Here is a 14,711-nt window from a genome sequence, read left to right as displayed (position 1 = left end):
TCCTTCAATTCCGCTCTCCCCCTCTTGATTGGCCAACTTTTTTCATGGCTTAATACTGACATTTGGTCAATGTGTATCTTTATTCACTAAGTACTGCCAAATAAGAATACTCCTTGATACAGTCGGCCCTCCTTATCCGCAAGTTCTGCATACACAGATTCAACCAACTGCGAATCGAGAAAACCCGGAAGTGCTCTTCCAGCACTTGTTCTTCGAGCATGTACAGACCTTTTTTCTTGTCATTATTCCCTAAACAATGCAGTATAATAACTATTTACATAGCATTTACATTGTATTAGGTATTATAAGTACTGTAAAGATGATTTAAAGTATGTGGGAGGATGTGCGTAGGTTATTGTGGATCGGGATTGAAAAAAAACTTAAGTTCTCTTACTAAGTAAGTCGGAACAGGTACATCCAGTATTATTTACTGTCAGTTAGTCAAACGTTTGTCTTAGTATATAGTATATATTTACATTTCTTTGCATATAAAACACTTAAGAAACGTATGTATTTCAATAATTAAACCACTGCATTGCTTAATAATAATTGTAGCTTTCATCAGGGCAGAGCCTTTCTCACTTTATCCTTTAAAATTGTTCCGATTGTTGACTGACTGTAGCCTAACACTTTTCCAATGACCGATGGCATTTCACCTCTTTCCGATCACTTTATTATTTCCACTTTATTTTCAATCGCGATCGTGATTATGTTTGTGAACAGAAACACTGTGGATTCAGAGCTGTGTCGGGTCCTAAAGACCACCTCACTGAGACAGGTTAAATAAGGTCTGGGGCTCCGTTGGGTCCTAAAGTCCACCACACTGAAACAGGTTAAATAAGGGACTTGAGCATCCGCGTTTTTTGGTATCCGCGAGGGGTCCCAGAACCAATCCCTCGCGGTTAAGGAGGGCCGACTGTATTTGCACTCTTGTAGTTCAGGACAATGTGATTTCAAATTAGTATTTTCAGGATTACTATTCTCTAATGGTTCAAAGTCCAAAGTATTTTTTTTACCAAAAATGTCTGTATTACCATATACTGCCTTGATATTAATTTTCTTGTGTGCATTTACAGGATAAATAAAGGATGCAGTAGATTTTTTTGAAAAAAATGTACCTAACCAACATGTGCAAAAGAAGACCTTCACTGCAAATAAAGAAGTAATACTTAGAGTATGAGATACAGAGTCCTTAGAAGTGAGTCTGTAGGTTGTATAATCAGTTCAGAGTTGAGGTGAGTGAAATTATCCATGCCAGTTCAGGAGCCTGATGGTTGTAGGGTAATAACTGTTACTGAACTTGCAGGTGTGGGACCGAAAGGCTTCTGTACTTCCTGCCCAATGTTAGTAGCGAGAAGGAAGCATGGCCAGGGTGGTGGGGTCTGTGATGGAAGCATTTCTTGTGACAGCATTCCATGTAAATGTTCTAAGTAGTGGGGAAGGTTTGCCTGTGCTGGACTAGGCTACATACACCATTTTCAACAGTCTACCATTCCTGCCCATTGCTGTTTCCCTACCAGGCCATGATACAGCCAGTCAGGATACTCTCCACTGAACGTGTAAAGGTTTGTCAAGGTTTTTGATAACATGCCAAATTTACACAAGCTTTCAGATGTGGTAGCAAAGCAGTTAAAAAGGGTTTATGAACGTAGCCTCATAGTGCACTGGTGCTGATGGTGAGTGCAGAGTGAATGAGTATACCAATTCATACACATTGGAGGTAACCAAAAGGAAATTGAGCATCCAATAGCACAGGATGGTCTTAAGGTCCAGGTGTTGGGGTTTAATGAAGAGTTTGAGGGGATGATGGCATTGAATGGTGATCTATAGTAATTCAAGAGCATCTTGACATATACATCCTTATTGTCCGGAGCTGAGTGAAGAGCCAGTGAAATGGCATCTGCTGTTGGCGTGTTCCAGTAGTAGGCAATCATGTACATAAGTGCTACTGCATGATAGATACTGAAGCAGGTTACTATATTCTTCCTGGGTACCAGTATGATTGAAGCCTGCTTGAAGCAGGTTAGATAATCCTGCAATCATGTCTTAAATTGAATTAAGTTCACTTTATTACTTACATATTTCATATACATGAGGTGTAAAAATCTTTGTTATGTCTCCATCTATGTGTGCAAAGTACAATTTAGAGTAATTTGTAAAAAAAAAAATAGTATGTACAACAGGACAGTCAATATAACATAGAAATACAATGGTATCAGCATGAATTAATCAGTCTGATGACCTGGGGGAAGAAGCTGTCCTGGAGCCTGTTGGTCCTGGCTTTTATGCTGTGGTACCATTTCCGGATGTGGTGACTCGGGTCCCCAATGATCCTTCAGACCCTTTTTGCGCACCTGTCTCTGTAAGTGTCCTGATTAGTGGGAAGTTCACATCTGCAGATGCATTGGGCTGTCTACACCATTCTCTGCAGTGTCCTCCAATTGACAGAAGTACAGTTACCATACCAGGCAGTGATGCAGCCAGTCAGGATGCTCTCAATTGTGCCCCTGTAGAAAGTTCTTAAGATTTGGGGACCCATGCCAAACTTCTTCAACTGTTTGAGGTGAAAGAGGTGCCATTGTGCTTTTTTCACCACACAGCTAGTAAATACAGACCACATGAGATCCTAGGTGATGTGTATGCCAAGGAACTTAAAGCTGTTCACTCTCCCAGCCCCAAATCCATTGGTGTTAATAGAGATTAGTCTGTCTCCATTCCTCCTGTAGTCCACAACTAGTCTTTTGTTTTTGTGACATCAGTGGAGAGGTTATTTCTTGACACCACTGTGTCAGAGTGATTACTTCTTCACTGTAGGCTGCCTTGTTATTGTTTGAAATAAGGCCAATCAATGTAGCATCATCAGCAAATTTAATTAGCAGATTGGAGCTGTGGGTGGCGACACAGTCATGGGTATACAGAGAGTAAAGGAGGGGGCTTAGGACACAGCCCTGAGGGGCACCTGTGTTGAGGGACAGAGGTGAGGGAGCCCACTCTTACCACCTGCTGGCGATCTGACAGGAAACCCAGCTACACAAGGCAGGGAAGTCTCTGAGCTTCTTGTCGAGCCTGGAGGGAATTATGGTGTTGAATGCTGAACTGAAAATCATAGGCCATCATTTTCCCTATGCAGTAGGTTTGTACTTTATCATTAAAGCATGAAATTATATCATTTCAATTATTTAATCTCTTTTAAATCTTTGAACCATACAAAGATCTTTCTATACTGGAAGGGTTATTAAGTTCAAAACTCTTCTTGATGAGAAGCAAAGTGTAAACAATCCCCCCAGACAATAGCAGTCAAAATATTACAGCTTCTGTTTGCTGTAAAATTGAATAATTTGTGTCAGCCCTTGCTAGAGGGAAAGGGCATGTAAACTGACAACAAAATAGCTAGTCTAAGTATAGCAAACTGAAATGTCACTGAAAAATCTCCATTACCGGTATTGACTGTATGGAATCTTGCTTGTACATGTTGTCTAATGGACTTCATAACTGTTTGACTTTAATGGATATAGTGTTCTGTTTTAGTAGGATAATATTTCAGTTAATGACCATGATTTATCATGCCTTCTAGTAATCTGTCCGGTTGGTATAGGTTTTCAGTAATAAGTGAACGTGCAATTTGTAATCTGGAAAACTCTGAATTCTGTAAAGTGTGCATTCAAATGTTCCATATATGTCAGCACATTATGATCAAATGAGACATAATTGAACTTAATCTTATTAAGGTCTGATATCATAAGAGTTCACCTGTCAGTTCATTGAAACAAAAAATGTTTTATTGTATTAACAAATGGATTTTTTTTAGTCATTTTACCCATTTTTTTTGTATAGGTGAGTGAAGGAGAAATAATGAGCAAGTTTTCAGATGATACAAAAATTAATGATGTTGTGGACACATCACAATTCAAGGTTGTTTAACATAATTTCCAGGACACAAGTGTAAAGGAAAACAGAAGTATTGTTACTCCGGATCTGATTTATTACACAAAAAAAACACAAAGATAAGGAGCCCAATAATTTAAAAAACACAATAATTACAAATATATTAGATAGCTTAAGTACATTGATCGTCTATAAAGTGACACTAATGCCCAGAAATGGTGAACACTACAGAAAGTGGTGGATATACCCTAATCCATCACAGGCAAAGCCCTCCCACCACCGCCCCATACAATCAGACAGTTCAAATAAATGACATGAGACAGAAACATGAAAAACATAGAAAACATACAGCACAGTACAGGCCCTTCAGCCCACAAAGCTGTGCCGAACATGTCCCAACCTTAGAACTGCCTAGGCTTACCCTTAGCCCTCTATTTTTCTAAGCTCCATGTAGCCATCCAGGAGTTTTTTAAAAGACACTATCATTTCTGCCTCCACCACTGCCGCCGGCAGCCCATTTCACGCACTCACCACTCTCTGCGTAAAAAAAAACAACTTATCCCTGACATCTCTGTACCTACTTCCTTTCTTTCTTTTTAAATCTTTTTATTAGTTTTAAACAAACATAAATGAAACATGAATGCAAAGTGTTTGAGAATACATAATTAATAGTTTAAATAGACATTCAGATGTATAATAATAAAAATATATAACCTCTCAAACTCAGAACATTAATGAACAAAGAAGTAAAAAGAGAAAAAAAAGAAAAACCCCAAAAATAAAAGAGAGAAAAAAACAAAAAAAAACACTAACCAACATGGGCCATTGAATAATATTAAGTACATATACAGTAGTGCCAATAACTCCGAACCTCCATCCAAATACTTAAGGATAATATAAGTAAGGTTTATGAAAAGACAATTCAACTCATGTGAAAATGTTGAATAAAAGGTCTCCAAGTTTCTTCAAATTTAACTGAAGGATCAAAAACCACACTTCCAAAATACCTACTTCCAAACACCTTAAAACGATACCCTCTCGTTCTAGCCAATTCAGCCCTAGGGAAAATCCTCTGACTATCCACATGATCAGTGCCTCTCATTATCTTGTACACCTCTGTTAGGTCACCTCTCATCCTCCGTCATTCCAAAGAGAAATGGGAGTTCACTCAACCTATTCTCATAAGGCATGATCCCCAATCCAGGCAACATCCTTGTAAATCTCCTCTGCATCTCCTCTATGGATTCTACGTCCGTGGTGAGACGGCACCATCAACCAATGCGTCTAACAGCAACGTCCTACAGACAGTTCATAAAATTACTACTACTACTTCTTTTAAATATATTTCTGCTACTGATCTGTGCAATTGAACCCTGTAATTTACATTTTGTTTGTGTTTTTGGGCGACTGAGCGATCTTGGTCTTTTGCGCTTTCTGAGGGAATTTGACTTGTTTGAGATCTAGGTTGGGAACTGCGTGTACTGCCTAGTGGCAGAGGCCAAACCAATGATTGGCTCCAATTCTTGACCAACTTTTGGATTAAAGCGTTGAGCAAGATTGAAATCACCGAGGGTGAGAGAGGAAGACCGTCTGCATGCACTTGACTGGTCTCCCTCTACCTTTCAGTTGCTGCTGCTGGAGAAAGGTGCTAAAGTCTTGGGTCTCTGTTTGATTGGCGGGGTTTGTGGATTGGACTCGTCTTTAAAGGACTCTGCAGTTCATGTTATATGTTTCTGATTTCTGGTTACTCTATTTTTTTTATTGCTCTTTTGCACAATTTTGATCAGGGCGGACTGGCTCTGTGGGCTGCAGACAATGTACAACACAGCCCTAAATTGATCTGAACTAAACTGAGCATTCCTAGGCTGTTCCAAGGACTCTGTGGTTTGGTGTTTATTATTCTGCGTTATTCACTCGTTTATTGCCATTTGCACAATTTGTTTTGTGTGTGCTGCGTGTTTGTTTTCTTTGAATGGGTTCCATGGTGTTTCGTGGTTGTATACTGCATAAATACTTTGATAATAAATGTATTTTGAATCTTTGAATACTAAATCTCCTGAAACTCCGAATGAAGTTGAGCTCCTGGAGTGCCTTCATTAAAATGGAATCAATATTGTGGGTCCAGGACAGATCCTCTGATATATTAATAACAAGGAGCTTGAAATTACTTACCCTTTCCATCGCTGATCCCTCAAAGGGACTGGTATATGTTTTCCCAACTTCCCCTTCCTAAATTCCATAATCAGTTTCTTGGTCTTGCTGATGTTGAGTTGTGACATGACTCGACCAGCAGATTTATTTCATTCCTCTCCATCTGAGATTCTGCCTACAGCATTAGGGCCATTGGCAAATTTATAGATGGTGTTTGAGCTGCAGTGTAGCTACACAGTGTAGAAAGAGTGGAGCACTGAGCTAATTACTCAACCTTGAGGTGCACCTTTGTTGATTGTCATGAGGAGGAGATGCTGTCACAAATCCATACCGACTGTGGTCTCCCGATGAGGAAGTCAAGGAACCTGTATAAATGCACAGGTTTTGAAGTTAATCACTTGATAGAGTGATTGATTCTGGATGTTGTTGCCAGAGGAGGTGGTGGAATCAGATTCAGTTACTATATTTAAGAGTTTAGGCAGTTAAATCAAAGTTCAAAATAATTTTATTATCAAAGTAACATACAGTGACTATAAAAATTATTCACTCCCCCTCCCTTGGAAGTTTTCATGTTTTATTATTTTACAACATTGAGTCATAATGAATTTAATTTGGCTTTTTTTGACACTGATCTTTTGTGTCAAAGTGAAAATAGATCTGTACAAAGTGATCTAAATAAATTACAAATATAAAACACAAAATACTTGATTGCATAAGTATTCACCCCCTTTAATATGACACACCAAAAGCATCACGAGTACTGCCAATTGGTTTTTGATGTCACAAAATTAGTTAAATGGAGGTCACTTGTGTGCAGTTAAAAGATTGTAGTAAAAATACACCTGTATCCAGAAGGTCCAGCTACTGGTGAGTCAGTACCTTGGCAAAAATGACACCATGAAAACGAAAGGGCACTCCAAGCAACTTCTGCAAAAAGGTTATTGAAAAGCACAAGTCATCAGATGGATACAAGAAAATTTCCAAGTCACTGAATATCCCTTGTAGTGGAGTACAGTTAAGTCAATCATCAAGAAAGGGAAAGAATATGGCACAGCTGTTAAACTGCTTAGAGCAGACCTTCCTCAAAAACTGAGTGACTGTGCAAGAAGGGGACTAATGAGGGAGGATATCAAGAGATCCAAACCACTATTTGAAAAAAAAAACTCACATGAAATCTCAGCTAGTGTTTGGCAGAAGACATGTGAGAGACTCTGAAGTCAGCTGGAAAAACATTCTATGGTCTGATGAAACCAAAATTGAGCTTTTTGCCTATTAGCCTAAATGCTATGTTTGGCATAAGCCAAACACCGCACATCATCAAAACCACAGCATGCCTATCATGAAGCATGCTGGTGGCTGCATCATGCTGTAGGGATGCTTCACTGCAGCAGACCCTGGAAAGCTTATGAAGGAAGAGGGTAAAATGAATGCAGCAAAATACAGAGAAATCCTGGAGGAAAACCTGCTACAGTTTGCAAAAGAACTGTGACTTGAGAAGATTTGTTTTTCAGCAGGACAATGACCCCCCAAACATAAAGCCAAAACTGTACAGGAATGGCTTAAGTACAGCAAAGTTATTTTCCTGGAGTGAGTGGCCAAGTCAAGAGTCCAGACCTCAATGCAATTGAGAATTTATGGCTGGACTTGAAAAGGGCTGTTCACTCACGTTTTCCAATGCAATCTGACAGAGCCTGAAGCGATTTTGTAGAGGAATAGGGTAATATTGCAGTATCCAGATGTGCAAAGCTGATGGAGACCTATCCACACAGACTCAAGGCTGCGATTGCTGCCAAATGTGCATCTACTAAATACTGACTTGAAGGGGGTGAAAATTATGCAATCAGTTATTTTATGTTTAATAATTGTAAAAATTTAGACCAGATTGTAGAAATTTGTTTCACTTTGACTGGAAAGAGTCTTTTCTATTAATCAGTGTCAAAAGAGCCAAATTAATTCCATTGAAAACATAAAAGGGGAGTGAATACTTTTTATAGGTAGGTATGTCACCATCTACAACCCTGAATGCAGTCCTACTGTAGGAAAATGAGGTAGGTGAAAGGGTCTATTTTTGTGCTGTACAAATCTGACTTGGGTTTTTCATATGGAGGCATCAGTAAGAAGCAAATTTTGTCGCATTGTATTTCATTGTTTTTATGAGGTTTATTTAAATGTTTCATTTTAGTCTCTGAATGGGTATCATGTATTTTAATGCTAATTTTCTGAAAATTTAGAGGTTGAACATGCTATTCTTTCTGATATCCTAGAGCAGTTTCTTTTAATTAAGAGTTAATTACATCTCTAGTAAGGTAATATAGAAAATAATGAATTACCAGCAGAATTACATGTGACCTCTATGAAAAAAATGTTTGCGTGTAATCACGTATTGGAATCTTGCTGCTGATTAATAGGTAGGGGTTCTGTGTTGTATGTAGTACATCAAGGATACAAGTTCCCATTAAATCAAAAAGGATCTACTCCTTTCCCGGCATATGCATATGATGAATACACTCTTCTCAGGCTTCCAGCTGGACACAGCTATCAATTATAACCAACATTTCGACGACAAACTCTACCATCTTCAGATCTGCTGAATTTCCTCCAACATTCAGATGAAGATATCAGAGTTCGTCGTCAAAATATCGCTTATAATACATGTACCCGGCTGGAAGCCTGAGAAGTATCTCCCACTAAATCATTTATGTTATCACAACAGAAACCAGTATAATATTTATCCTCAGTTTTATTAAAATAGTGATTGAAGTATTTGGGTGATAATCTGTTGTGCTATTATTAATAAAACTGAAATGGATTTATCATACCAAAGACCCGATACTCTTATCTGTGAATAACCTAATTTTTAAATCACCAATACAGACAAATATCTAGTCAATTTCTTTGTAATAAGAACACAAGAAATTCTGCAGATATTGGAAATCATAACCACACATACACAATATGCTGGAGGAACTCAGCAGATCAAGCAGCATCCATGGAAATGAAAAAGAAGTCAATGTTTCAGGCTGAGAACTTTCTTCAGGACAGAAATGGGCAAGCTGCCAGAATAAAAAGGTGGGGGGAGGGGAAGCTGAAAGATGATAGGTGAAGCCAGGTGGGTAGGAAAAGTAAAGGACTGGAGATGAAAGAATCTAATAGGAAAGGAGAGTGGACCTTAGGAAAAAGGGAAGGAGGAGGGGCACCAGTGGGAGGTGAGAAGAGTTAAGAGGTCAGATTGGGGAATAGAAGAAGAGGGAAAGGGGAGGGAACTTTTTTGACCAGAAGGAGAATTCAATATTCATACCATTAGGTTGGAGGCTACCCAGCTGGAATATAAAGTGTTGCTCCTCCACCCTGAAGGTGGCCTCATCATAGCACAAGAGGAGGCCATAGACCGACATAACAGACTGGGAATTTTTCCGCAGGGATCACTCACTTCGTGATTCTCTTGTCTATTCATCTCTCCCCACTAATCTCCCTCCTAGCAAGCGGCCAAAGTGCTGCACCTGTCCATTCACCACCTCCCTCACTTCAACTCAGGGCTCCAAACAATCCTTCCAGGTGAGGCAATACTTCATCTGCAAATCTGCTGGAGTCACCCGTTGTGTCCATCACACCTGTACATTGGTGATATTATATTAATCAAACATAATGATTTTTAAACTTGTGTTAAAATTATTGAAAACTTTATCTGCATTTTTATATTTATTTTGAATTTGCTGATCAGATTTTTCTACCTCAACTTGGCTGAGAGATTATGTGCAAAGTAGAAGAAACCTTGAATTTATTTTTATATATGGCTGACTTCGCTGCATAAAGAATTACTTTCTCCGGAATATCAAGCTGTGTTAGCAGACAGTAGCAAACAAAGCTATCCTTCTATACCATGCTAGTTTGAGATGATGTGGTTCATTACCTTTGGGGGGGGGGGGTATGTTCATTTATATAATATTGGTTAATCTGTTTTATATTGATGAATGAGTGTGTTAAGAGCTGTCTGGAATATTGTCATGAGAACATCAGGCCCACCTAAATAAGTGAATCTCCATTTAATACCCCTGAAAATTAATACCACTAGAACAGTAAACTAGCACCCTAGGTATGGTGGTAAAATGAGTTATATTCACTTTTATTAAAATAGATTGAATAAAACAGGCTACTCAGGCCACCATGTACACACAGACCAGTGGAAATCCACCTGTATTTTACCCACTTGGCCTGTAGCCTTCTATGACTGTAGCCTTCAACTTATGTGCTCATCTATACACCTAAGTGTTCTTAGCAACTCTGCTTCCACCTCTCTTATCTCTGTCAGTGCATTCTAGGTATTTGCCACTGTCCAGTTGAACAAGTCCCACGGAGATCCCCTCTAAACCTAGTGCTTCTCCTTCCCCCCTTCTTTCTTCCAAGGCCTTCTATGGCCTTCTATCCACACCTATCAGACTCCCCCTTCTCCAGCCCTGTATCTCTTTCACCCATCAACTTCCCAGCTATTTACTTCATCCCTCCCACTTCTTGTTTCACCTATCACCTTGTGTTTCTCTCTCCCTTCCTCCACCTTCTAAATCTACCCCTCATCTTTTTTTCTACAGTCCTCCTGAAGGCTCTCAGCAACAAAACATCATCTGTACTTTTTTTCCATGGATGCTGCCTGGCCTGCTGAGTTGCTCCAGCATTTTGTGTCTGTTGCTTAGATTTCCAGCATCTGCAGATTCTTTCTTGTTTCCCCTATAAATCTATTATATCCTGCCTTCAATTTGTGATCTACTTGAAGTTTTAAGTAAACTTGTTTTCCTGTAATTTTCCTTTCAGGGAACTATTCATCCATTCCGCAAAACTCACAGGTCTCTAGGTGGAAGGTTTACACAGGAGTTCTTGCTAGTTGCAGCTGACAGGAGGGTAAGTACACCCGGAGTCGTTGCATTACAAAAAAATAACTGTGTTACTTTGGATCTGCTGATCTCTTGCACAACTCCTATGGTTACATAACTTTTTTTAGCTAATCAAATGAAGTGTAGCTTGGTTAATGGATAATTTTGAAGGTACTGAGTTCTAATCAGCTGGAAGTTCCTTAAGTCACATCTTGGTCACTTCAATATTCCCACTGAATGCCATTAGTAATGGAATAAGATCCATCAACCACTACTCTGTCTTCTATGGGCAAGCCAATTCTGAATCCAAATTGTCAAGTCATTCCTCTTCCTAGTGATCCTCTTGCTCTTGATGTGTGTGAAGCTGTATTGGAACATGAATATTCTAACACTTCATTCTCATGCTGTTTCAATGCCACATGAATTTGTTGGCTATTTCAATCCATGCTGATATGAAATAGCAGGATTAGTATTCCTTTCATTCAAAATGACTTGGTGTAGAAGTTGCAATGCTGTTAATGCAGTTGTTTTTACTTCGCAGTCTTGGAAAATCTTGCTGTTTGGCTTATTGAACTTGATTTGCACTGGCTTTCTACTGATGTGGTGCAGTTCCACGAATAGTATGGGTAGGTGTGAACTTCCTTTATTTGCTGATTGGTTGCATTTGATTTTAAAAAAACAAGTTTGATGTGTCATCTCATCCAATTGATCAGTCTCCATATGTCAGCTTGAGTTTTACTGTATGTTGGAATATCTCTATGAACCCAGCTACACAGTTACTAATGGGAATAAACTAGATTATTGTTTTGCTTCCCCAACTGACAGTGAGACTAGACTTAGTCGTGTATTGTTCTTTTACTGTAGCTGGAGCAGATCAAGAATTCAATAAATATTTCAGATGTTTTTTTGCCTGTATTTGTCCTAGAATCTTCTCTTTTTATTATGATTGTCATGAATTGGTCTGTATTCTATTTGCCTTTAAAATTTGGCTTCAACATTTGCAAGTTAAGTATTTAGACTGGGAAACACTGAAGTAAACTGGTTGAATCTTAAGATCTAGGTGAAGGTAATACTATATTTCACAAATGCAACACAAATAATTCAAGTATTCCTAGTGTTGACCATTGGAGCAAGCCTGCTTTTTGTGTGTCACCAATTGTGCATTTTAAAATATTGTTGCATTTTCAGTGCAAAGAGTATATAATCACAATAGACAGGTCTTCCCAGTTCATTAAATCTATTGATTAAATTAGTCTCTGCCTCCAGAATTCACCACAAATGCATTCTTTTATTCAAATATTTCCCATGTATTCTTGGTCAAAGGGGTCAATGCTGTCATCAGTTTTGCAGGCTTGGCAAGAGTTTTTTCTAGTCCTTTTTTAATTAGAACTTTGTATGTATTGTGAATATTTATTCCTTTATTGTTATGTTATTAATTCCTTGAAAATGCTTTTCTTTTTGGTAATCCAAATTATGTTAAACACTGAAAGAGTGCTCCAGTTGAATGTTCTTAGAAATCCTGTATGTGATGTGCACAAGAAGTAGGGAAACTTCTGCATTTCCTGTGCCAGAGAAAAAAAATTGTAAGAATAAACTTTGCTTTTTCTTGAAATCCTGATTCTTGGCATTGATTTATGCTCATTTTAAATTTGGGCTCTGACTGATGTGTAAGAGGAAAAATACCTGGGTATAAATTTGCATTTGCAAAGCTTTTGGATCAGTTTACATTTCTCATTTGGTAAATTAGAGTTCAAACTCCAAACCTTTACACACAGGTTTGGCAAGGAAAGTAAAATGTTTCTTACCGTTCTCAACCCCCATCTGAATCTAGATTGTTACTTCTGAGGTAAAGAAAGGTGATTTAGCTCTGATATAGATCAATAACTTTGCGAGGTAAGTTGAAAAACTGTTTTATTGGAAAATTGATTTTTTTATCATAAGAGCTTTGTTCACTAGAAATTGGATAAATTGTGACTGTCGAAAATTTGGCAAATAACCAAATAAACAATTGACTATTGTAGTTTTTTTTAACTAGGATACTTTACATAGCATATAACTGGATTTTTATATACTTGTATAATAAACTTTGAAAAGTTGATTTATAATTGAACAATAAAGACCAGTGCTGCAATCGTTAAACTTGCTATTAGTCTAGGTAGCATTGAAATTCATTTTCATATCAAAATAACAATATTGTTCAAGCTGTGATGCTAATTGTGGCCCTGATACGTTGGCAAGAGTGAACTGTGAAATGTTTTTTGTTGATTCAAGAAAGTCTTGGATTTAGCAGCACATCACTAATAGTTAAAAGTAAAGGCTTATGGAGAGAGGAACAATAGAAAGATGATCCAGAGAATGGAAATAAGTTTTTAAAACTAATCTCAAGCATTTTTTTTGCTCAATACCTTCTTTAAATCAGCTTGATGTCTTGAATTGTTTTCTGTAAAATGACTTTAAGGATGAAGGAACTATCAAAGTTCAGAAGATTGGCCATCTTTTAGTGGGTAGGAGTAAAAATGATCTCTATTATGTTCTGTCTTTTGGGTAGTTTGATTGGCACCCATTTCATCAAATTATAAAATCTTCTTTTTAAAGTAATATTAATATTTTGGGTATCTCCTGTCTTTTTGCTGAGCAAGATTGAACTGTGCAAAGCTGAGAGAATAGACTTAATATTAGTGTCTTCTGCCTAGGATACAGTAGTGAAGTTGTAGACACTGAAAAGCTTTGGCACTGAAAAGAAGAAATAATAGAGCATAGGCCACTATTCATGATAATGTCCATTTTTATATAGCGTATATTCTATATTTTAAATATGCACGCATCTGCCCTGTTGCACCATCCCGCCATTTTCAACTCTTTGACTGCAAAATCTCTTAATCTAGGATTTCTTTCCAAAAGTTCAATTCAGTGAGGTTCTTTGCCTGTGCCATTGTTCTTTTGCTGTGTAATATCAACTATAATTCTTGAGTTCTCAGCTCTTTTTTTTAAGGAGCTTTCATAGCGTTTGCCTTCTAGACTATGTAATGTTCCATAGAGTAGAAACTCCAAAGGTGGAACATAACTGCCATATAATATTCGGTGAAAAAGGAGTCAATGAAGTTATTGTCTGTTTTTTCTTTTGTTTATAACATAATGAAGAATGGAAATGTGATCCTGGTGAATATGTGTCTTATGAAGTAGAGAGTGATTTTTATTAATTGGCTGTTTTATTTTCTGCTTGATGGGTCAAAAGAATCAAAACCAGTCTTATAAACAAGTGGCGGAGCTGTTATTATACAATTATGTTAGTGAAAGATGCATTAAAAATACGAACAGAAAACTCCAGGGGTGAGAACATTAAGCATTGAACCCTCCAGAGATGTCGCAGGTGTGTTAGACTTAATGAGATTCCGCCTAATAATCCTTTAAAGGTGTTTTTAAAAGTAATTTAAATGGAAGGCCAAGAAATAAAAATACTACATATATCGGTGTACTTGATATCTACAATATTTATCTCTGGTTGTGCTCTGTTAGTGTAATTAGTGTCCTTTTCAGAAGCCCTGCAACAATGTTTGCTTTAAATTGAATCATGAAAGGTTTTCCTCAATCCCTTAAGCTCAATTAAACTTGTTATGAATAATTAAGATACAAACATATTTTTGTCTTAATTTTAACGATGTGTATTACAGGAAGGTTGTAAAGAATCCTTAAATCAATATGATTGAAGGTACTGAAATAATCAGATGTCAGGACCATAATTAATATGACCAGTAGGCTGCTTCTTAGCTTGACTTCAGACAAAGTTGTGTAGCTTATAAGGGGAGAAGG

At 37.7% G+C, this 14,711-nt stretch overlaps 1 protein-coding gene across 3 annotated transcripts in view; it reads left to right on the top strand.

Moving 5' to 3' along the window:
- Positions 1-14,711, top strand: part of slc30a6 (solute carrier family 30 member 6) — a 167,480-nt gene that overhangs the window by 13,441 nt on the left and 139,328 nt on the right. For all 3 annotated transcript variants that reach the window (XM_059985647.1, XM_059985648.1, XM_059985646.1), the window contains exons 3-4: positions 10,843-10,929; positions 11,443-11,527. In XM_059985647.1, coding sequence (XP_059841630.1) covers positions 10,843-10,929; positions 11,443-11,527 — 172 coding nt within the window. The remainder of the gene's footprint in view (positions 1-10,842; positions 10,930-11,442; positions 11,528-14,711) is intronic.

This window comes from Hypanus sabinus, chromosome 12, assembly GCF_030144855.1.
Source record: "Hypanus sabinus isolate sHypSab1 chromosome 12, sHypSab1.hap1, whole genome shotgun sequence".
In the NCBI taxonomy this organism is placed as follows: domain Eukaryota; kingdom Metazoa; phylum Chordata; class Chondrichthyes; order Myliobatiformes; family Dasyatidae; genus Hypanus; species Hypanus sabinus.
Note: the sequence above shows the minus strand (reverse complement) of the source record. Positions and strands in the feature narration are given on the sequence as shown.